The 22,049-nt window shown below is 46.9% G+C and overlaps 2 protein-coding genes across 6 annotated transcripts in view; both read right to left on the reverse strand.

Annotated features, from left to right (window-relative positions):
- Positions 1-13,411, reverse strand: part of LOC104335544 (hematopoietic lineage cell-specific protein-like) — a 33,197-nt gene extending 19,786 nt beyond the window's left edge. For 3 of the 4 annotated variants that reach the window (XR_012764772.1, XM_075428320.1, XM_075428317.1), the window contains exons 1-7: positions 10,215-10,320; positions 7,540-7,623; positions 5,579-5,652; positions 4,461-4,590; positions 3,114-3,224; positions 2,363-2,417; positions 165-275 (exon numbers count right to left, since the gene is read on the reverse strand). Coding sequence is in view for 3 of the 4 variants with exons in the window: in XM_075428320.1 (XP_075284435.1) it covers positions 165-275; positions 2,363-2,417; positions 3,114-3,224; positions 4,461-4,590; positions 5,579-5,652; positions 7,540-7,623 (565 nt within the window). In the remaining variant the exon portion in view is untranslated. Of the gene's footprint in view, positions 1-164; positions 276-2,362; positions 2,418-3,113; positions 3,225-4,460; positions 4,591-5,578; positions 5,653-7,539; positions 7,624-10,214; positions 10,321-13,120 lie in introns of those variants that run through there. The other variant, XM_075428319.1, reaches the window with a different exon arrangement.
- A 470-nt stretch (positions 13,412-13,881) lies between these two features.
- GOLGB1 (golgin B1) overlaps positions 13,882-22,049 on the reverse strand; it is a 49,618-nt gene continuing 41,450 nt past the window's right edge. Inside the window, exons 18-22 of one of the 2 annotated variants that reach the window (XM_075429603.1) lie at positions 20,803-20,961; positions 20,573-20,670; positions 19,763-19,897; positions 17,440-17,545; positions 13,882-15,632 (exon numbers count right to left, since the gene is read on the reverse strand). In XM_075429603.1, coding sequence (XP_075285718.1) covers positions 15,498-15,632; positions 17,440-17,545; positions 19,763-19,897; positions 20,573-20,670; positions 20,803-20,961 — 633 coding nt within the window. In that variant the 3' untranslated portion in view covers positions 13,882-15,497. Of the gene's footprint in view, positions 15,633-17,439; positions 17,546-19,762; positions 19,898-20,280; positions 20,671-20,802; positions 20,962-22,049 lie in introns of those variants that run through there. The other variant, XR_012764963.1, reaches the window with a different exon arrangement.

Raw genomic sequence — 22,049 nt, forward strand, 5'->3', positions numbered from 1 at the left:
CCATTCCCTTGCTGCAAGCAGTAGGCACCCAACAGCTCCCCACAGCTTTTCCACCATTCATACAGCAGATTGCAAAAACCAAGCACAGTGTCCCACAGCCCCAGTTTGCATAGTCCCAAATTCCAGTCCTGACACTGGCTGCTGCATTGGGCTCCCCAACTCACCTTTCTGAGAGTCATGCTTCTCGGCTTGGCTCTTGTAGTCGAATCCCACTGCCGCTTTGTCCACCTTGTCCCTCTCCACGCCGTATCGGCCACCAAAGCCCTTGGAGTAATCTGAGGTGGTGCTGGAGTGAAATGCTGCCCCAGGCATGGGGCTGGTGAGGGGAGGGGTAAAAGATGGGGAGCAGCCCTGGGGAGGAGCAAGAGCAGCAGGGACAATGGAAAACACTAGAAAAAGTAAGGAGTTTGGAGGGGACAGAGTGGATGGCAGGGAGCACCATGCGTACCATCAAGGATGAGGGCCCATGAGAATGGGTGCACTGGGCAAGCATGGGTCATGGCAGCAAGAGAGCCTGAGGGCAATGCCAGAAGGAGACACAGCAGGCTGAGAGGGCAAGGAAGAAAAGCAACATGCCAAGGGCAGTTGGGGACGCAGTGGGAGCTCAGCCACCTGAGAACGCAAAGCCAAGGCAAGACTTGGGCACTGACAGCCTGGGCATCCACCCACTCATGCCTCCCCAGAGCAAGGATTTCAAACTGTGGTCTGCCAGTCTCTGAAAAGGTCTACGAATAAGTATATTGCACCCTTGAAAGTACAGAAACGGCAAACTTTTGTTGTGCAGCTTACATTTACTATAATGGAATCTTAACTTCTGCAAGGAAACCACTGACTCTGGATGCTGAAGCAAAGGCTGAAACCCACATTTCCAGAGACAGTTCTTCCCTTACACTGTCTCTGGCACGCACTCAACCATTATGTGATAGAGGCACAGCACGTGTTCCTTACACCACCCCTTTTTCCATCTTCTAAACTAGTAACATATTGAGTACTTCAGCCGTGTTCAGTTACTCTCTAAGGACTACGTGGTTATTATTGGCTGATGTCCCAAGGAATTTCAGCCTCTACCCCAGCTGCCGGCTGTACAGAGACACTTGCCTTTCAGAGATCTGGTCTGCCAGTTGGTTCCAGATCCTGCCCTTCAGAAGGAGTAAATCACAGTTACCTCTCTTCATTCCCTGACCCTATTCTTACAGGTCTGCAGTTCACAGGAATGAGCTGGGGCTTCTCCAGCAAATTCAGCCTTATCAGACCACGAAAATTGTGATCTAGAGACATATGCATGAAAAAATTTTTTATTCAGGAATGGCGCTCTGCTTCACAGAAGCTCAGTCACTTAAGGATGAATCTGTAAGTCCTAGAAATTTCTTATACTTTTCTCAATTAAACTATTATTTACCCATAAGGCCATTATGAAATGGACCTTTTAGGATGCTGTTTTCAGTAAATAATAGATTTTATGACTGTTACCTTGATGATGGAGTTTCCAGTATGGACATATTTTTATGAAAAACAATCAAACACCTTACCCTAACATCGTCATTTTGTCCTGAGTGATCTCTGTGGTTTACACAGCCTGATGAACTTCTGTATCTACAATCTGGTATATAATCTCTTATACAGGAATATGTAATGATTCTACGAGATTCTATGTTAACTGCACATGATTCATTAATCTATGATCAACCACGAATTCCTCAAAACATCTTCCTTCTTTTAAAGTTTCCTCTAAATTAACATGATTCAGTTCTTTTCTTGGTAATGCAGTATTTCTCACATTTATCTGAAACAGTAACAGACCTTGCCCTCTCATCTTCTCTTGGTTGCAGAATATTTAAAATATCTTTAGTTCCAGTTCTCGCAATGTTCTTAATGAATATAGCTGCTTGTATGTACATGTCAAAGTTTGACTGAATCATCTCCAGAATTCTGTAAAATGTTTGGGTGCTGTATAGGCTTTTGTTTCCGTATCCATTGTTATGCCTTTTCTTATATGCCACTTTTTCAGAAATCACTTCTCATGTCCTACAGTGCTTGGGTTTCTCAGAAGGACTTTTAGAGGAAAGGGAGCATCAGCTATCCATCAGAGGTGGGGGTGTGTGTGGGGGTACCTTCTCTGCTCAGTATTGATGTGGCTTCCGTCAAAGCAAAACAGAGACAAGCGGAATGTACAACCGAAGAATGGTGACAGGACAGCAGGGAATGGGGCTACAAGGGTGACTGACTGGGAACAGGAATCTGAAACAAGTGACAAGAGGGAGGGTAACAAAGCAGACTATGCCACAGCAGACAGCACAGGATATTGGGAGCAGAAGAGAAGCTGAGCAAAGTGTGATGGGGCCACATGTGCCCATGGACTTGCCTTTCTGGGACGAGTGTTTCTCCACCTCACCCTTGTATTCAAAGCCCAGTGCTGACTGGAACAAGAAGGGCAGGAATGTCAGGCATCCTTAGGGCCAAACCAGGCCCCACCCACCCTCCTCCAGGGCCCGGACTGGGACCCTGCTCCCTGTCTTGTGCTGCAACACGCAGGCGCCCGGCCACTCTGTGGCTGGCACAGGCGTCCTCAGCCACTCACACCACCCCCGCTGTCCATGTGGCAGCACGCCCAGAAATGGGCCCTCGCAAGAGCCCGTGCACTCCAGGAATGAGGGCCACAACCCTGACTCCACACCCTGCCAGCAGGCAAGGCAGCTGGGCAGCGTCTGACACCACGATGTGCACCAGCATGACAGCATCCTGCTGTCCCCATCCAGTCCTGCCACGGCCAGTCACTATGCATGGCACAGCCTAGGGGTCTGGAGATGCAAAACACCACAGACCCCAAGACAAACACAGCACTGCCTTGACAGGGCAGTGCAAGCATGTAATGCACACCAGAGAGTTAAGCTTCACAAGTACCCTGCAATTTGTTATCAGTCATTGTCCTGCAGGCAGGAGGTGAGCTGCTTGCTTCAGTGGATCAGTGGAGACCGTGGTGCACGGCATGCCTAGACCTGCACCCACCATTACTTTGAAAACTGCAGCCACAATCCTGAATGTAGCACAGTGCTTTAGTGGCAGCACTGAGCATAGGCCACAAGTAGGTATTTCAGCTGTCCTGTCCAACACACCTTGTCAGCTCGGTCCCGCTGGACTCCGTACTTCCCCCCAAAGCCCTGGGCTGCATCTGTCTGCGAGGAGTGCTTCCCAACATCAGCAATGTACTCATGGCCCACTGCGCACTGAGGAGAGAAAGAGCATGACATGAGCACCCACAGACTGGCAGGGTGGAGAGAGATGTAGGCACCACACAGTTGCTCTGTCCCCCACTGAGATGCTTGCAGCCATGAAGGGACAGGTCCAAATAGACCATGCTGGTGGTGGTGATGCCTTCTGCACAGCCTTTGCCAGTACCAGCTCTGCTCTGAGACCTATGCTACAGCTTCAAAGGCAGCCATCCCACACAACCGGCCCCACTTCCAGCTCATCACGCAAACTGTAGGATGCTGAATACCTGCCACTCCCAAATGCCAGTGGAGTGGTGGATAGTCACATGGAGAAACTGAGGAGAAAAGTGCGGATAGGCATGCACAACTAAAAACCCACAGGGAGCCAGGTCTGTCAACTGCTCCCTGTCTTCTGTGTCTGAGAGTGAGGGTCAGCAGACCTAGCTGGGATCACCCTTTATGCCTACCACAGGCCAGGCCAGGGTCCCCCGCTGCTCCCTGGAGGAGGTGGTGTGGCCAGGGATTGCACATTCCTCAGGAGAAGGGCCAGAGGCTGGACGCTTGCAACATCCTGGTAACACTGGACAAGGGCTGAGGAGCTGCTCCACAAAAACATCCTCACTCTGCTCCGGCAGTAGGGTTTGAGCATAGCTGCTCCATTTTGGCCTCCTAGAAACATGTGTTTCTCACCCTGCCACCCTAGTATCCCACATACCCACAGGTGACCCCATATATTGACTACTACTTCAATCTTATCATCTCACTTCTGAAAAAACCCAAAGTATTAAATGCTGCAAGGTACAGGAAGAAGCGTGATGATGATTATCAGAAAACACAAAACAGATTTGATCTGAGAACAGAGAATATGAACTAGGGCTTCATCCTGGGGAGATATGACAGAGGTCTGTAATGGAGAATGTGAGAAGGGAATTATTATTCATTAGTACTCCAAGCACAAATAGGGAGGCACCTAATTCAATTGTTATGCAACAGGTTGAAACAAGTGACAGAAAGTCCTTCTTCACAGCTGAGGGGAGTGTTGCAAGGAAGCTGTAGAGACAAATCACACAAATGCATTCAAACAGATCCTGTGAACAGATTATGGACTAGCTAGACATGTGTGAATCTGCGCAGCTGTGCCACCTCTCCACTCTCTCCTTTCAGGGTCAGGCCAGAAAACAGGGATGCTCTTTCCTTTATGAGAAAACGACTTTTCCACTGGGACCCAAGGAAGCCCTCTACAACTGTTACCTTATCCATTCGGTCCCGCTCTGTTCCAAATTTGCCCCCATAACCATAAGAGGCCTTGGGGCCAGTCTCCAGCTCCTTCTTCTTGATGACCTCATGTTCCTCTGATACCTTGTTCCTCAGCTGATGGATGCTGGTGAGACAGAGAGAGTCAGGGCAAGTCACTGTGGGATTCTGCAGACCCGTGCAGCCAGCTGCAGTGTCTCTGTGCCACTGTACCAGCCAGAGCCCAGCACAGAGCAGGACATAAACCCACTGCCAGCTGACACTACGTGCTCACACTGGGCCGCTCTGTGTGGTAGCCACACGTGCAGCCACTGCACAGTGGTAGAAGATGCTGCCGCCTCGGGGGCTGGCGAAGGACCCAGAGTGGTAGGCTCAGGGGGTGAATCCAGCCCCCAGCCTGCAGACCCCATTCAGGGCTACACCCTGTCTTCAACCCGAACCCACGCTCTCCTTTTCCCATCTGCAGCACCAGCCACACCCTGCAGGGCAGTACCGGGATATCCCAAGGGAGCTGCTGCGTGGGGTCAGCTCTGGGCAGGGAAGGAGCAAGAAGTCTTTGCCACAGGGCTGTGTGGAGGTACTTGAAAGTTAACCCCTCGCAGCATCACCGGCGGCCTGTGAATCTTACGCCTGGTGCAACACCAGCACCTCAAACCAAGAGCCTGGAGGAGGCGGGCAGAGCCCCGGCGGGCGGGCGGCAGCGCAGCCCGAGGGCGCTCCCCGCCCGCGGGCAGGCCGCCACTGCCCTGCCCGCGGGGCTTCCTACGGCCGGCGGTGGACGCCAAGGGAGGCGCCAGCGAGAGAGGCCCATCCCGTCCCCCCGCGGGAGGGGCCCATTTGCGGGCCGCGGCCGGGCAGCCCTCGCCGCCGGGACAGCTCCTTCGCCCCTCCCGCACTCCGTGGCCCCGCGGGCCAGGCCCCCCCCCCGGCCGCTGTGCCCCCGCCGCGGCCGCGCCGCGCACAAGCCCTTATTTGGGTGGTTTCGGCCGGCGCTGCTGCTTCCTCTCGCGGGACGTCGCCGCGGCAACGGCTCGCCCGCAGGGCCCGGTCCCCAGACGCCCGTCGGAGCCGCGGGGTCGGCCTCGCCCGCCCGCCCGCCCGCGCCCCGCACTCACTCGATGTGCTCGGCGCGTCCGGAGCCCTCGATGGTTTTGGCTCCCCAGCGCTGCTCCTTCTCGGAGATGTCGTTCTGCAGGGCGAACCGCAGCCGTCAGCGGCCGGCGGGGCCCCCCGGCCGCGGAGGAAAGGGGCTCCGTCCCCCGGCCCCCCCGAGCGCCGCCCGCCCGGGTGCAGCTCCGCCGGGCTGGGCCCGGCCCCGAGCGAGCCCGCACGGCCCGTGCCGGGGCGGGCGAAGCGACGAGTGGCGGCTCCCGGGCACGGACGGGAAGGGGGCGGCGGGCACGGCCCGGCCCGGGCGCCCCATCCCCGCCGGCGCCCACCGTCCTGCAGAGCCGGGCGCCCGGCGACGGCGGGTCTGGGGGGACGGGGCGCGGGAAGCTCCGTCCCGCTTCCTCGGGGAGGAGCTGGCAAGCAAAAGTGCTGTGGAAGTTAGTGGTTTAGGAAAATACTGGAAGAACGCTGAAGTGACCATTTCACTCAAGGTCCACTGTTTTGCCTCAACTCCGTTATGACAGCACTTGTTTTGTCTTTTTGGAAGGTCTGAACATGTGTTTGATAAATTGAAGCATCAGTAAACTCTTCCTTAATACAAGGTACAGCTAAAAACATATACAAAATAGAATTAAAAATTAATACAAAGTTCTTACTCTCTGCAGGCTTGATTTAAATGCTTCCACAAATAAAAGAAATGAAGTAAAAAAAAAATGACAGCATAGAATTTTTTTTAAACATTAATATTAAATTTGGAACTTCAAGGAGGGGACTTGCTTTTCTGTGCCCAACTACAATTTCTTACTGGAAATAACTGGGCAAGACGGAACCTTGAAAACATAGGACTCCTGTGTAAACAGAAGAGATTGTCCTTCACAAAACTATCTTGGAAAGGAAACCAAAATCTCAACAGAGCTCAGAGAGACCTGTGGCTGTAAAGCGTGGCCACTGCTCCTTGGCACCAGGAGGAGCAGAACTCCTCCTGTGCTATGTCCTCCTAAGAGGTTTAGAAAAAGGGTATGAAGCATGAGACGTCAGTGTCTTGAGACAGTAAAGGACTATTTAGGTTAACCAAATGCAGGACACAAAGCATTGCAGAAAAAACTTGTGATGCAAAATCAGTGGGTGATAAAACTGTAAATGAAGGTTGGTGTTAATAAGTACAAAAGTAAAGCATGTGCAAAAAAATTTTTTTCTAATTATATCTGCACAATGATGGTTCCAAAATATTTACCATTCAGGAAGGAGTACGAAATAAGGGATTATGTGCAATTATGTAGATTAGAGTAGCAAATACAGAATTGGCCAAAAAGCCAAAGCATGAATGACTTATTAGGAAAGGAATAGACATCAAATGGAAAAGGAAAACTATGACACTGTATGAATGCATGGGATTCCCATAGGCTGACCCCTTCTATTCCCTCACCATCTCACTTAAAATATTGGACTAGACAGAAAACAAGGCTATTTAAAGGCATGGAGCTGCATCTGCCCAAGGGGACCATAAATGCAGTAGGATTCTTCCATCTGGAAAAAAGACAAATGAGGGCAATGCTGGAATCCTGTACAGTTACAAACAGTGTGGGAAAGAGAAAATTTAAGTCTTCGCTATTTCTTGTAACATAAGTTGTGGGGAGGACTCCTGGACGTTACCAGGGATGAGGTTTAAAACAAACTAAATATTCTATACTCCTTAAGTGATATTACTTGTAGTCAGATGTGGGGTGCATTGATGTAGGAAGTTCTGGAGACTAAACATAGATATGGGTCAGAAATGGCTCAGACAGATGACCTGACAGTACCTCTGAGGGGTTGGTGGGACTTGGCTGACCTTGCACAGCCAGCAGCGCTGCATGCCGTGCCTTTTAGCTCAAGCCCCAGCCCAGCTGACGAGCATACGGCTAGGGCCAGTGAATCCTTCACACAACCGCCACCAATATTATGGATTACCACATCAAACACTCACCACGAAATCAGGGTCAGTGTCCCAGTCGTCTCCCTGAGCCTCAACCTTTACTGACACGTCATGTCCCACGACTGCTTTCCACATCTGCACAAGGAGGACACAGTTATCACCCACAGCCGTGGCGTAATTCGGGCTGGAAGGGAACCTTGCAAGCCATCTGCCCTGCTGATCTCTCTGGCCTTCATACAGCACAAGGCACCCCAAAATAGCTACTCTTGAGACCCAGCACTACTTTCAGCAAAACACACAGGGATTTTAAGTGCAAAACACAGTCTTCATGCACACTGACTTCACAGTTAAAATGCACACCTTATTTTAATATAAACTAGTGCTAGCATCCAACTGCCAGATTCTTCTTTTGCAACATACATTAATTTTCTGTGCTGTGGGAGACCGTTCCCTGCTTTAATTTTCTTTCTGAGGAGCCCTCAGCACAGGGCAGACCTGAAGCTGTGGGAGCGGGTCCAGAGGAGGCCCCAGCAATGATGCGAGGGGGAATCCCTCTGCTGGGAGAGCTGGGGCTGGTCAGCCTGGGGAAGAGAAGGCTCCGGGAAGACCTTACAGCGGCCTTTCAGTACTTAAAGGAGGCTTATAAGAAAGGTGGGGACAAACTTTTTAGCTGAGCCTGTTGCGATAGGACAAGGGGCAACGGTTTTAAATTAAAAGAGGGGAGATTTAGACTGGATATAAGGAAGAAACTTTTTACAATGGGGGTGGTGAAGCACTGGAACAGGTTGCCCAGAGAGGTGGTAAATGTCCCATCCCTGGAAACATTCGAGGTCAGGTTGGACAGGGCTCTGAGCAACCTGATCTAGTTGAAGCTGTCCATGCTCACAGCAGGGGGGGGATGGACTAGATGACCTCTGAAGGTCCCTTCCAACCCAAACTATTCTATGATTCTAAGATTCTGTTAAGCACAGTCATGGCACTCCGCCAGAGGCTGTGGCTTGCTCTGCCATATGATACAGTGCTTATCTACCTGAGGCTGGATTCCTCAAGTCTCTTGTCTGTTTTCCAACCTTTCAATCACTGCCTAATGTGTTAGAGAAAGTTCAGAAAAAAGCTGTATGCTGGTCTGACAGTGCTGGTACAGTATACCATGTGGTGTTTATGACTGTCATATGGTAAAAAAAAGAAATGGGCCTAAAATCATTAAGTGTGCAGGGCTGAAAAGGCTGAAGCTGTGGCGGTCCAGGCTGTTTGAAGAGGCCTGGAGGAAGTGGTAGGCCCAGGAAGAGGAAGTTAAATACAAGTAATATGAAATCGAAAACTCCTGCATTTCATTTTCAAGGTTACCGTGAAAAAAGATGATGAAAAAGCCCCTCCCACACAACACTGTTTCTAGAAAATGAGGGACAGAAGAAAGACAACATAGCTTGCCTGCCCCTACACAACAGAGCAATCATTCTCAGCAGAGCTTTCACATCCCACCACCTATTACTGCCTGTGATGCTGCGGAGCCCCAAATGGCTCTTGCTGTCACCCAAAGCAACTTTTCACTGAGGCAGAGAGAAAGGCTGAACAGGAAGTGCAGCAAAGACTGGACTGCTGAGCCCTGTTTCACATCACTGCAAACAGCACATAAACCTGTGAACAAGCCAACAGGAGAGAAGAGAACAGCTTTGTGATGGATCCTCCTTTAACACTAACCCCTCAATCCTACAACCATACAGTAGCCTATAAACTGGCCCCAAGCGCCCAGGACAGTTGCTTTCTGTTCAAGCAAAATGTTTATGCTGAACAAGTAATTCACTGTACAACACAAAAAACTGTTAAGTGAATAACCTTCCCGTTCAGTACAGTGCACTGTTCAGTTCAGTTTCAAGCTGCCCTTACCAATTGTCTAGAGAATCAGCACTAGAAGACCAGGGAGCAAGGACAACAGAAACTAAAAGAGGACAGCAGGGATTAGTCTTTCTTTTGTTAAACAAAAGCCAGATGGTTAGCTAAGGGAGAGAATACTGCAAATAGAAGCAGGAAGGCTCATGTAGACAACATAGCACAATCTAACAATACCTTTCATCTCATTTTCCCCTCCCTAATTTATTAACATCTCTCACGTCAAAGATTCTTAAAGGTTGTGGTTCATTTTTGCTAATGATAAAACAGCAGCAATAACCAGTTAGCACAGGGCTGTTCAACAGGGCAGCTGATTTGAGCAGCTAGCTCAAATGCAGGTAGTTCAGAATTTAAATCCTGCTGTAAATGGTTTTTGACCACCTACTCTCCAAAGCCACCCACCGTGCATCCTGGGAACCATGACAAACCACAGACTGTAATCACACAAGGCTTCAGACACCCTCTGTAATGAGGAATATCAGCCAGAGCAGCATCTCAACCCTCTAGTATGTCCCATTTTTTGGCTTTGAAAGCACCCACTACAGCAAAAATATAGGGCTACCACACTTCGCAGTCATGCTGGTTGATTTGAGAACATGGCTCTTCAGAGCCTCACACACAAGAGCAACAACAATGATCAAAGAACAGACTGAGAAGCAAATCATAGAATCATAGGTTGTAAAACACCTCTCAGATCATCAAGTCCAACCATATGCCGAGCACTATTAACTGACACATGCTGGGTCAGGAAGGAGTTATCTTTGCCCACCAAAACCCTACATTTCTTTGTTTTCGTTTCTCACTTTCTGCTCTCAAAACCCACTCAGCTTTCTTACCTTAAAAGCCTCACCAGCTTCTGCAGGCAAACTTGCTGCTCTTTGCTCGGGCACCTGTTGCTAGCGACAGCTTTTGGACTGCTGTGTGCTCTGAGTTCCTGTTTTAACTTCAGCTATGTTCACTTCCTGCATCCCAGCCCCCAACTCTGTTCAAGTCATGAGCACCAAAACCTGCCCTACTGCGCTGCAGTTCCCTTGCATGCTGCCTGTTCTCTGGGATGCTGACAAGGCGTATACCCAGGATACAAATTGCTGACCATGAGTAGTGCTTGATGGGGCACCATTACATTCCTTAGTGTGCAAAACCAGATTCTGATCTCCGTTTTCAGCTCTTCCAAAAAATCATTCTGCCATAAAAGTACAAAAAAGTTAAAAGGCTGAAGCCCCTAGGCTTGACGATTACAATGAGATCCAAAGAAAGCAAGCTGCTGTTTACAGACTTGTTATGAAATTTGACTTAGTAATTTACAGAACAATTAAAAATATAAACGCACACTGACATACACACACACGTATATACATACATACAATCCCCCCCAAAAGAGTAAATAATTTGAACTAGGAGGATGGAAAGCATGTAGTTAAAGCATCCTAAGCACTTACAGATCAAACTCTTTGATACATTTCTTACTGGTAGGAAGTGCACAATTTTGGAATGAGTAGCATGAATCACACTAGTTTGACGCTAGACAAACATCTCAAACCAAAATGACTTCCTTTCTGAATGAGTCAAGGGAAGAAAGAAAACCTCTTAGAGCAGTCATTTCGATTTGACACAATGGCAAGATATACAGGACTTAGAATAGAGTAGAATATTTCAGTTGAAAGGGTCCTACGATGATCATCTGGTCCAACTGCCTGACCACAAGTTAAAGTATGTTATTAAGGGCATTGTCCAAATGCTTCATAAACACTGACAGGCATGGGGCACTGACCACCTCTCCAGGAAGCCTCTTCCAGTATGTGACTACCCTCGTGGTAAAGAAATGTTTCCTAGTGTCAAGTCTGAACCTCCCCTGATGCAGCTTTGAACCATTCCCAGGTGTCCTGTCCATAGATCCCAGAGAGAAGAGATCAGCACCTCCCACTCCACGTCCCCTCCTCAGGAAGCTGCAGAGAGCAATGAGGTCACTCCTCAGCCTCTCTCCAAACGACAAACCCAGAGTCCTCAGCCACTCCTCACAGGACATGCCTTCCAGCCCTGCCACCGACTTCGCTGCCCTCCTCTGGACACATCCGAGTACCTTTGCATCTTTGTAACATGGTGCTGCCCAGAACTGCACACAGTATTCAAGGTGAGGCCACACCAATGCTAAACACAGCTGGACAATCACCTCTCTTGACCGGCTGGCCATGCTGTGTTGCACCCCAGGATGTGCTTGCCTCTGGGCTGCCAGGGCATACTGCTGGCTCCTACTGAGCCTGCTGCCACCCAGCTCCCCCAGATCCATTTCTGCAGGGCTGCTCTCCAGCCACTCCTCTCCCAATTTATATTTGTGCCCAGCATTACCCAGATGCAGAATTCAGCATTTGGTCTTGTTAAATTTCATGCCATTGATGACTGCCCAATGCTCCCATCTGTCTAGATGCTTCTGCAAGGCCTCTTGTCCCTTGAAAGGGTCAACAGCACCTCCTAGTTTATTATCACCAGCAAACCAGCACCTCCACTTTTTCTGCATCCCTATTAGTCAGGTGACCATCTTCAACAAGCATCATTCCAATGTTTTCTTTAGTCCTTCCCTTGCTGTTAATGTACTTTAAAAAGCCTTTTGTGTTGTTTGCCACAATACTGACCAGTTTAAACCCTGAGATTAGGTCTTTCTTGTCTTCTCCCTGCATATGTGAACCACAGCTCTGTAATCTTCCTGTGAAGACTGACCTCGCTTCCAGAAATCGTACAATTCCTTCTTCCTCTTGAGCTACACAAGGAGTTCCCTGTTCAACCAAGCCAGTATTCTGCCCCGCTTGCTTGACTTTCCACACAGTGAAATTGCTGGCTCCTGTGCTTCTAAAAGATGCTTCTTAAAAACTAACCGGCATTTGCCAACTCCTAAGCCTTCAAAAGCAGATTCCCGGAGGACACTGCTAAGTAGCTCCCTGAATAGCTTAAAGTTTGCCCCCTGGAAATCCAGAGTGGCAACTCTGCCGACCTTTTTTTCTCATCACACCAAAAATTTTAAACGCAAGTATTTCATGATCACTATGGCCAAGACAGCCACCTACCATCACATCTCCCATGAGGCCTTCTCTGTTCACAAACAAGTCTAGGAGGGCATCTCTCCTAGTTGGCTCACTGGGTACTTGTGACAAGAAGTTATCTTCCACAGACTTGAAGAATTTCCCAGACTTGCTTGTCACAGCAGTATGGAATTCCCAGCTGATGTCTGGGAAGTTGCTATCTCCCAGAAGGACAAGGGCTGCTGATGCCAAGATTGCTCCTAATTGCCTACAGAATAACCCATCAGTGCTATCATCCTGGCTGGATGACTGATAATAGACACCCGCTACGACATCTGCTTTGTTTTCCATCCCCCTAATCCTCACCCAGAGGCTCTCAACCATATCATCCTCAACTGTAAAGGCTGTACAGTCAAACCTCTCTGTTACATATAGTGCAGCTCCTCTACCTCGCCTGCCCTGGCTACCCCTCTTGAACAGCCTGTAGCCCTCCATCCCAGCACTCCAGTTGTGGGACTCATTCCACCAAGTCTCACTAATACAAATGATATCACCGCTCGGGGAACAGACCAACGCTTTGAGTTCATCCTGTTTGTTTCTCATACTGCATGAGATAGTGTACAAGTGTGTCAGATCTGCTCCTAAGCCCTCAGTGCTTCCTGGAGCAGTGTAAATAATCTCATTAGCATTGCCATGCTCAGGTGATGCTATGCCAACTCTTGGCTTACCTTCGTCTCTCCTGTTGGTATCCCCTTCCCCCATTGATTCTAGTTTAAAGCCTTCTTGATGAGTCCTGCCAGTTTACAAGCAAAGATGCATTTCCCCCATCGGGACAGGTGGATCCCATCAGGCCCCAGCATACCTTGTGTTTTGAAGACTCTCCTGTGGTTATAAAAAACAAAGTACTGGTGGAGGCATCAGTCCTCGAGCCAGGTATTGATGTCTTGGGCGCACCTGTTTCTTCCAATGTCTCTCCCCATTGCTGGGAGGATTGAGGAAAACACTGTGCTCCTGAATCTTTTAGCATTCTTCCCAGAGCCCTGAAATCTCTTCTGATCAACCTTGGACTTCTTGTTGCAACATCATGAGTACCCACATGAAAAAGCTGTAGTGGGTCATAGTCCCAAGGCTGTACTGAGATCATCTGGCAACAGCCCTGATTTGGGCCCCAGGGAGGCAGCAAACTTCCCTGAAAAGAGGGTCTGGCCTGCAAATGGGAGAGTCCAGCAGAGGGCTACGAGGATGATGAGGGGACTGGAGCATTTCTCCTACAAGGAAAAGCTGAGGAAGCTGCACTTGTTTAAATTAAACTGAAGAAAAGAAGGCTGAGAAGGGTTCAAATAATATGAAGAAACAGAGCTGCAATTAACATACAAGGAAGTGTACACAAAAGTGACCTACAGTCCCATGGTAGTCCTGTAAAAGGTATGATACAGCAGCACTATACCCTCGAGAGATTTCTGTCATTTACATGACAACATTACACAAATTCCATCTAAAAAATAATCTTTTATTATATATACAGGAGCACATGCCCCAGGAAGCCAGAGGCAAAGTATTTGGTCACTGAATTTTATATATTTGAGGAATTCCACACACATAATCAAGGGTCGTGCACAAACGGATATATAGTACCCATGTTCTGGATCTGCCAGAGATCCATTTATTTTAGTTACTATGATGAAATCAATCCATCCTCAAATAGGCTTTGTTCACTGGCTAGAGAATCTTCATTTACCGGTGATATCAAAAGAACTGCCTCTTTCCCATGAGAAAAATGTGACTGTTAATACTCTAGCCAAAGAGCCAGATACAATCCTTCTGGCAAGTACTCTGAACAGCACAACCACTTGGTCTCTGACAGGGAACTCGACTGGAACTATCTTCTTTGCATTCAGCACTCTCCCTTTGGAAGAAGGCAGTCTCAATTCCAGAACACGTTCAGGAGTTCTTTAGAAAACACAGCTTTCCATATATCCTATAAGATCAAGTCGATTTACATCAGTGTGCTTTAGATTCAAACAAGTCCAATGACCAGCACTAGCTTTCTACAACAGGCTTTTCCTAAAGCAGAGATGCCAGAAGGTTTCAGAACTCTATTCCCTTCCTCAGCGTAGGGGAGACAGTTTATTTCTGGAGCTTCTGTCTTTGATTTGGGCCCACATACCACATTATGGAACCCTTCAATACAGCCTGTACACGTCGAATCTTGTGACAAGGACTCAATGGACAAGAATGCAGGAGCATTGGCTGCTCTCATTTCAAGAGGTATGCAAGAGGTATGCAAGCACGTTCCATTGCGAGAGGTGCACAAATGCTATAAACAGCAAGGTTATTAACTTAGAGCTAAAAAGTTTCTTGTTTCCTATTCCTTTTCAATAATTAAATTACTGACATTATTTTACAGGCTTGTCAGGGCAGACATATGACTGGTTTTAAATGGAATGCTCATGAGGTCCAGCTGTACTAATTTTGGCCTTTCTTCAACAGGAGATGCAACTGAGCAGGAAACACAATTTTGAAATTCAATTCATGTTCCTTAAAGTGTCCACAACTTCCTTAGGATATGCATTTCAAACAGCACTGAGCCATGGAGCAAATCTAAGAGATGGAAGAAAGCGAAGAAGCTTCTCTTTCTTATATCTAGCTACAGGGTTTCCCCAACCCAACTCACTGATTCAGTCTAAGAGAGGGAAGATCCTGCAGTTCCTAGAAGTGTTGAAGTACGGCAGCAACTCAAGAATATTTTTCTTATTCCTACCACAGCACAATACTATATAAAATGACTGGTGATACCTCCAGGTATAGGAACAGATGCTGTCCTTGAAGCTTGTAGTGTGACGACCCTAGCTCAGAAAATGTACCACTCATTTAAAAACACTGAGGGAATGACAGATGTCCTGGAAACAGATCCCAAGCATCAGCACTGGCTGCTGCATACTTAGACACCAAGCAACCTAGGTGCAAGTTGCTGGGTGCAGCTGCTCCTTAAGGGCTGATTTGGAAAAACAAGGCAGTTGGGTGAAGTGTTACCCTGTCAATAGGGAATGAAGGCCCAGGGATTACACAGAGGGCTGTGGCTCAAGAAAAGTCTGTTATTCTTGTTCATAGGTGGCCTGTAAAGCACAGGAAGAGCAGGACATGGACAGCAAGCAGATACATGGCCACTAGCCAAGGTAAATGGGTCCGGGAATGGAAGAGAGAGCGCAACAGGCGTCGTAGTCCAAGGATATTCCGAGTCTGGAAGAGTAAAAGAGAGACTAGTCAGTACCAGGAATGGATATGTCCCTAGCTGCCTTCGCACAGAGTTCTCCAGACCATGAAGGTAAGTTTGTTTAAGCTAATAAGCATGAACCCTCCCAAACTCATTCCACTGTCAGATTTGACCCCTAGAGGCAATCCTCAGCGAAATATTCCCCTTCCACTGCTTTTTGCAGTTTTCTCATGAATCAGCTCTCTCCAGTTCTGCTTGAGAAAGGGCAACAGAATTCAGAACATCTCCCTTTAACATTTGGTCTCTACAAATTTCTAGCCCCTCCGAGTGAAATATAAACAAATGGATCAATGGTACTTTTCTGCTAGAGCCTCGAGCTACTAGGAATCCTGATTCACACTCTGGCCTAGAAGAAGAAAATTATTATTTATTTGTTGTGTTCCTTCACCCTTGCAGCTGAAAGGGCTTCAGAAGCTGTTGAATTTGGGCCGCTGTAGAGTGACCTTACTCTACAGGGGCTCTTCCAGGAATCCTCATGATGAAAGGTTAGAACGGAAAAAAAAGCAGTATGTTACAAAACAAGGCTTTGAGAAAGGATAATAGGCACAACTGCGCATTTCAATTATGCAAAAAGGTAACAGAGCCCAGAGAAACAAAGAGTTAAAGGAACAAATAGTACCTTGAACTGGGAACAAGGAATCCTCTCCTGATCAGGTGCTCAGACATACTACAAAAATTGACCTGTGTCCTTTAGATGAACTTAGCTTATTATAATGTGAAAACCACACCTCCAATGCTTACCAAACCCATCTCCAAGCAAAGACCCCTACCCGCTGAGCACTCTCAGTACATTTAAAATGTACCATACATTTAAATCAAGAAGAGACATGTAAGATCAATGGGGAAAGAGGATGATTAAGTGTAACTAAAAGTACTGATAACTTTTGCTCAAAATGTATAAATGTCTACTGTATGTTAGCCAAAGTGTGCTAGCTTTGCGGAATTACCACCTAGCACCCATCTCTGTGCAGACATGAAATAAATATCTCAGCTCTGTGAGTGAGATTGGCTTATTGCACACCTGGTGAACGAACCCTTTTGTGGGACAACACTCAGACAATGTAACATCTATGGGCAAAGTTCCACTAGAAAGAAAACACTGTCTATTCTAGTAACAAATCCCAAGCATGAGCACAGAGTAGCATCCAGTTATGGCTCTTGCCATAATTCTGCTGATGCTGCTCTTGGGAATACCACCCCTAAGTCTTAGAGAACAGAGGCCAAACTCTTCAGCAGGGCTTCATCCTTGGCAAAACAGGACAGGTGACTGCCAGGCTGTCATTGAGTACCATGAAAAAGCAGCTCTCCACTTCGGCTCCCAGCCTGACTGATACAGGTTTGAAAGATGAGGAATGAGGAAAAACTGAGACAGTTGCTAAATGAAAGAGCAGACTATCCAGACATCACAGATGCTAGGGCCAGTGGCACATAGAATTCTTATGCATGAAGACAGCACATAGTTTGCACAGACTTTGCCTATTTGCTCACCACTGAGGCCCTGAATATTCCAAAAGGAACAATGCTGGGCTACATTTTAATGATGTCTGAAATTTAGTCTGCTTATACAGACTGTAGCAAAGCCGTGATCAGAACAGTACGTGACTTTTGGCATGGAAAACAGAGCAAGACAAGAGCAGAAACCTACACAAGCCCAAACAGATTTAAATGTGCCTACAGAAGGATTTAGCTGCTATAGGTTCATAATTTTCAGTTCATATTTTCTTACATCAACCAGGGCTCCCATCATTGACAGCTGTGAATGTAAATTCTTACTTTACTGAAATTGTTATCCATGCAGTCAATCAGCAAGGAGTGCTCGTGACCAGGAGTCGTATCAATGTTAGCACTTAAGGAAGACATCCACTCACTTGACTGCAACCTGCCGCAAAAAACATGAAATTAAATTCAGTTTCTTATGATGCCCCGAGCCAACACCGTAGACAAGCTTAGGAAAGGAGGCATTTCTTCAGAAAGTAATCAACCATTGGAAGTAAGCCATAGCCTCACTTGACAAGAACTGGTTTCATTTGTACAACTGCAGTGCTAAACAGAAGGACTGGGTGATCCAACTAGCAGTAGTCCTTCTTCCTCCACTGGGGGGCTAGTGAAACCATAACAGAGTAGGCATATTGTGCTCTTTACATACAAGTTATACTCACTCCGTGCCAGTCACTTCCTGTGCCAATAGTTATAGCCATGGACAGAGAGAAAAGTACAACTTCCATACTGCATAATATACAGATTACCATTCCTCTCCAGTAGAGAGGCCAATTCAGCTGCTGGCAGTGGAGTCCTTTCTTACCTAATTTATATCTTGTCACGTTAAAACTCATTATTTTTTTGGTGCTGTTTTTTTTCCTTTTGTCTTTCAGGAATTTCAAGCTCTAACTTAACTGAGGTCTCTGTGTTCTACATGGGGACTTTTAAGTGAAACTTCATAGCGTGTGCTTTGAGAGTTAAACCATGGCAGACGATTTAACTGTATATTTTAAATTTTATGAAGTTGTTTTGGAAGCCAGCTCTGGTCCCAACAGTGCTGCTTCTTGCTAACTATTTTCTAGTGACAGATATTCAAGATTGATAAGACACTATTGAAGGATGAAATGCGGAAGCAGCACTGTCAAATCTCTGGGCTAGCATTAGTTAGTGAAATCAGTTGTAGGAGGCTTTCATCGACTTTAATGCTAGAAAGGGCTACAGTTGTCTGAGTTGTGTAGCAATTACCAGGGAACTTCATCCAGAATTCTTCAATACTGACCGTTATTTTTTGGCTGAATCAGCAATGTGTGTCAGAAGAAAGCCATTGCTTTCATGTAAAAGACTCCAATAGTGAGGTTTATCTTAACTACCAGGAAATGCACAGCACAAGCGCCTACAATCAAGATACATGAAAAAACCCACTTTTATAGTCAATGAGGAGAACCCAGCATTTCTAACATGTGACTCACTGCATCCTAATCTTAAAATCTAGTCTAGGTCAGCCTCCTTTTCTCTGTTGACTGTAAGGACATCTGTCAGGTAACCTGAGATAAACAGTGTACTGGGTATAAATGGCAAGGTTTTGGTAACGGGGAGGAGAGCTGTGTGGCAGGAGGCCATGAATTGCGCTGTACCAGTCACAGCTGGTTCCAGCTGGCTTGGAAATGGATGATGCCTCACTGTGTACCAAGACTACAACCAGAGAAGCACATTGTGCTTCTGCTCAAAGGGTTGGAGCCGCTAGGGGAAGGATGAAATGAGTAAGAAACAAGGAACAGCAGAGAGAAATCACTACATACTGACCCCAGCCTCCTACGCTGCCCTTTCCTTTACAAAAGGGACTGAGCGTAATGTGTGGTGGAAACAATGCAACTGAATACTAGGAAGGGAGGAGGAGAGGTGTCTATATTGAAGCTGAGCATGGGAAAAGTGAGGGAAAGTATTTTTGCTAAGTGCTTATTTGCTTCTTAATACCCAAATTAATTAAAAGTTTATGCTAATTGGCAATACATTAAAAATTGAGTGACATTCTTCAAGTCAAGACAAGTCAAGTCAAAACAGACAGATGTTTACCGAGGAGACAAATCCCCTGAAGTATGAAAACTCCTTTCCCACCTTCACTCAATTCCCAGTCTCCAAATTATATTTTCCAGTAGTTAACTCATTTAGAATGCTGGCATCTCATTTCAGTCTAAAAGACTATCTTATTTCTAGTCAGAATTTGTCTTAATGTCTAGTCAGTTGTCTCTTCTATCTTTGTCTACAATTGAAGGATAGCCTGAACATCAGGGAACACTCTTTTACTGTAAGGGTGACTGAGCACTGGTACAGGTTGCCCAGGGAAGTTGTGAAGTCTTCATCCTTGGAGATACTCAAAAGCCATCTGGACATGATCCTGGGCAGCTGTCTCTAGGTAGCCCTGCTTGAGCAGGGGCATCAGACCAGGTGACCTCCACAGGTCCCTTCCAACCTCAACCATTCTGTGATAGACCTAGTATAGTCGTTTCTATGCCCCCAGTGACATTTGGCAGAAGGACGCAATGGAGTGCAGATGAACTCAGAGCTAGGATCACCATACTTTTATAGTGACACTGGCTGTTTGCTCAAGCTCCCTCACCTCCTGATCTGATCCTGTGCTGCAGAGAGCGCCTCCTCTACAGCAACACGACGATCCCGTTCTTCCTCCAGCTGCTCCTCTAAATACCTCAGATCTTGCTTTGTGCTGCTATGTAAATGTTCTGTTTCGGACAACCTGTCAAACGATAATCAAGCATATGCCAAAAAGGGCTAATTAATGGACTATTCTGTGTCTATTGTATTCATTGATGCAGCATGTGAACAGACTCCAATTCCCTTCCACTTCACACAGAAGACTTACTATCTTTTACTAATATATTTAAATTATTTGGAAAGAAAAAGAGAAGATAAATCTCTTGAAGAGTCTGTGTCACATCAGGTGGGAGTTCCTTGGCTCTATCACCCATGGCCCCACCTTCTCAAAATTATTGTGAACGGGTATGAGGAATCGTGTGCTACATCTTAATTCCAGAATCTTACACGGAATCCTGTGCTAGGTCTCAATTTCAGGCACTCTCAGGCTAACAGCCTTGAGACCAGGACCATTGATATACTTACGCAGTTACTGAAGACCCAACCCATCAAATGCAAGATGCTAGTTTGGCTGATGACGGTCAACCGTAATTGTTGCTGCATGTTGTCTCTTCATTTTTTTAAAGTTCTATCCAAAGAGATAACTAACAACAGTTGTGAAGTGCATATAACAGTTCTTCCACTTCCACAAGGTCCTAGTGTGTAACTGAGTTTTTCCAACACTCTGACAGAGAGTAACAGAAATAGGCTCATCACTAGTCCAAAGACCTCCATCAGGACTAACATCCCCACCCCTGTTTTCTCTGGCTTTCTTTACCTCAGCTGCAACTCCTGCAGTTCTGGTGTGTAACTGCCTCTCTGAGGCTCATTCTTTTCTTGGGGTGCTCCTGGAGCAGCATCTGTTGCAAACAACTCCTGAAGGAAAGCATGAATGTATGGCAGATAGCACTGAATGAAGACGATAGAAAGTAGCTACAATACTGCACAGTTAGTGGACTCATCAGCAATAAGCTTTTCCCTCCCTTGCACCAAGAAGACCACCCTTACCATGCCCTTGTCTGCAGACTGCAGCTCCTGGAGCTGCCTCTCAAGCACCAAGCAGCGGTTCAGAACCTCATTGTACTGCTGATGGCTTTCACAGATGTTACGACTGCTACTGCGCAGCTGGAGGGCGAGGGCGTTTTTCTCCTCAAAGACTTGAGATAGCTGAGGAAAGAATACAACTGCTAAGTAAGGAATTCACATTTTTGTGAAAGCAAAATTCTTCTCTGTGTAACTGAGGGTAAGACTTCTATTGAGAACATAGGAACTGCCACACTGCACGTTACTAAGGTCCAAAGACCAGTGATAATCTCCAACAGTAGCTGTGGCTAAGTTTTCCAGAACAGGAGTACCAAAACATCAACATGAGGTACAGAATAACACACGTCCAGAATAAGATTTCTAAAGTTCTGAGATTGACCTAAACCTTTCTGAAATATCATCAATACATTATGATTTTATATTCTTGCTTTCTCCTTGAACATTGCTGAACATCGCTAAATTCTCAGTCTTCCATTTCAATGTAGGAATTGGACTGCTTGTGATTCTGCACTGAAATACAGAAACTTTCAAGATCATAGGCAGCACTGAAGATCACAAGCATGCCTTCCAAAGGAGGGACTTCCTTCAGGAGTCTAGAAAGCAGGAGGCTAGAAAGAACTCCTCACAACAAAAAATGGAACTTGGAAACAACTTTCTTCACATAATCTTGCTCTCTGGTCCCTTTGTCTCGTCCCCCCTCTCTCCCCTCTCCCCCATCCTCCCCCCATTGTCCCCCGCCCTAATCTGTCCCCTCTCTCCTCCTCTTCTCTCTTTCTTTCCTCCCCTTTCCCTTTCCCTTCTCCTTCCTCCCTCTGGTCACTTTAGAGGAATGGCACTAAAATTCAGTGGCAGAAAAGTTGCTGATTGAGACACTACTGTCACTGATCCTCCTGAATGCGATCTATATATGGCCTAGAATATCCCTCTGGTTCATTCAGGTCAGCTGTCCCCGTTGTGACCTCTCGCAAGCTCTTGTCCACCCCCAGCCTACTCACTGCAGAGAGAGCAGAGTGAGAAACGGACAAGGCCTTAATGCTGTACACTGGTGTGTTATCAACACTGCTCCAGTCACAAATCTAGAACACAGCACCCTAGGGGCTGCTATGAAGAAAATTAACTCCATGCCAGGCAGCTCCAATATACAGAGCTTTTAACGTCATCACCCCCAGTATTCACATTAGGAAACTAAGGAGCTATAAACTAGACAAATG

The sequence above is a fragment of the Opisthocomus hoazin genome, chromosome 8 (genome assembly GCF_030867145.1).
Source record: "Opisthocomus hoazin isolate bOpiHoa1 chromosome 8, bOpiHoa1.hap1, whole genome shotgun sequence".
Taxonomy (NCBI): domain Eukaryota; kingdom Metazoa; phylum Chordata; class Aves; order Opisthocomiformes; family Opisthocomidae; genus Opisthocomus; species Opisthocomus hoazin.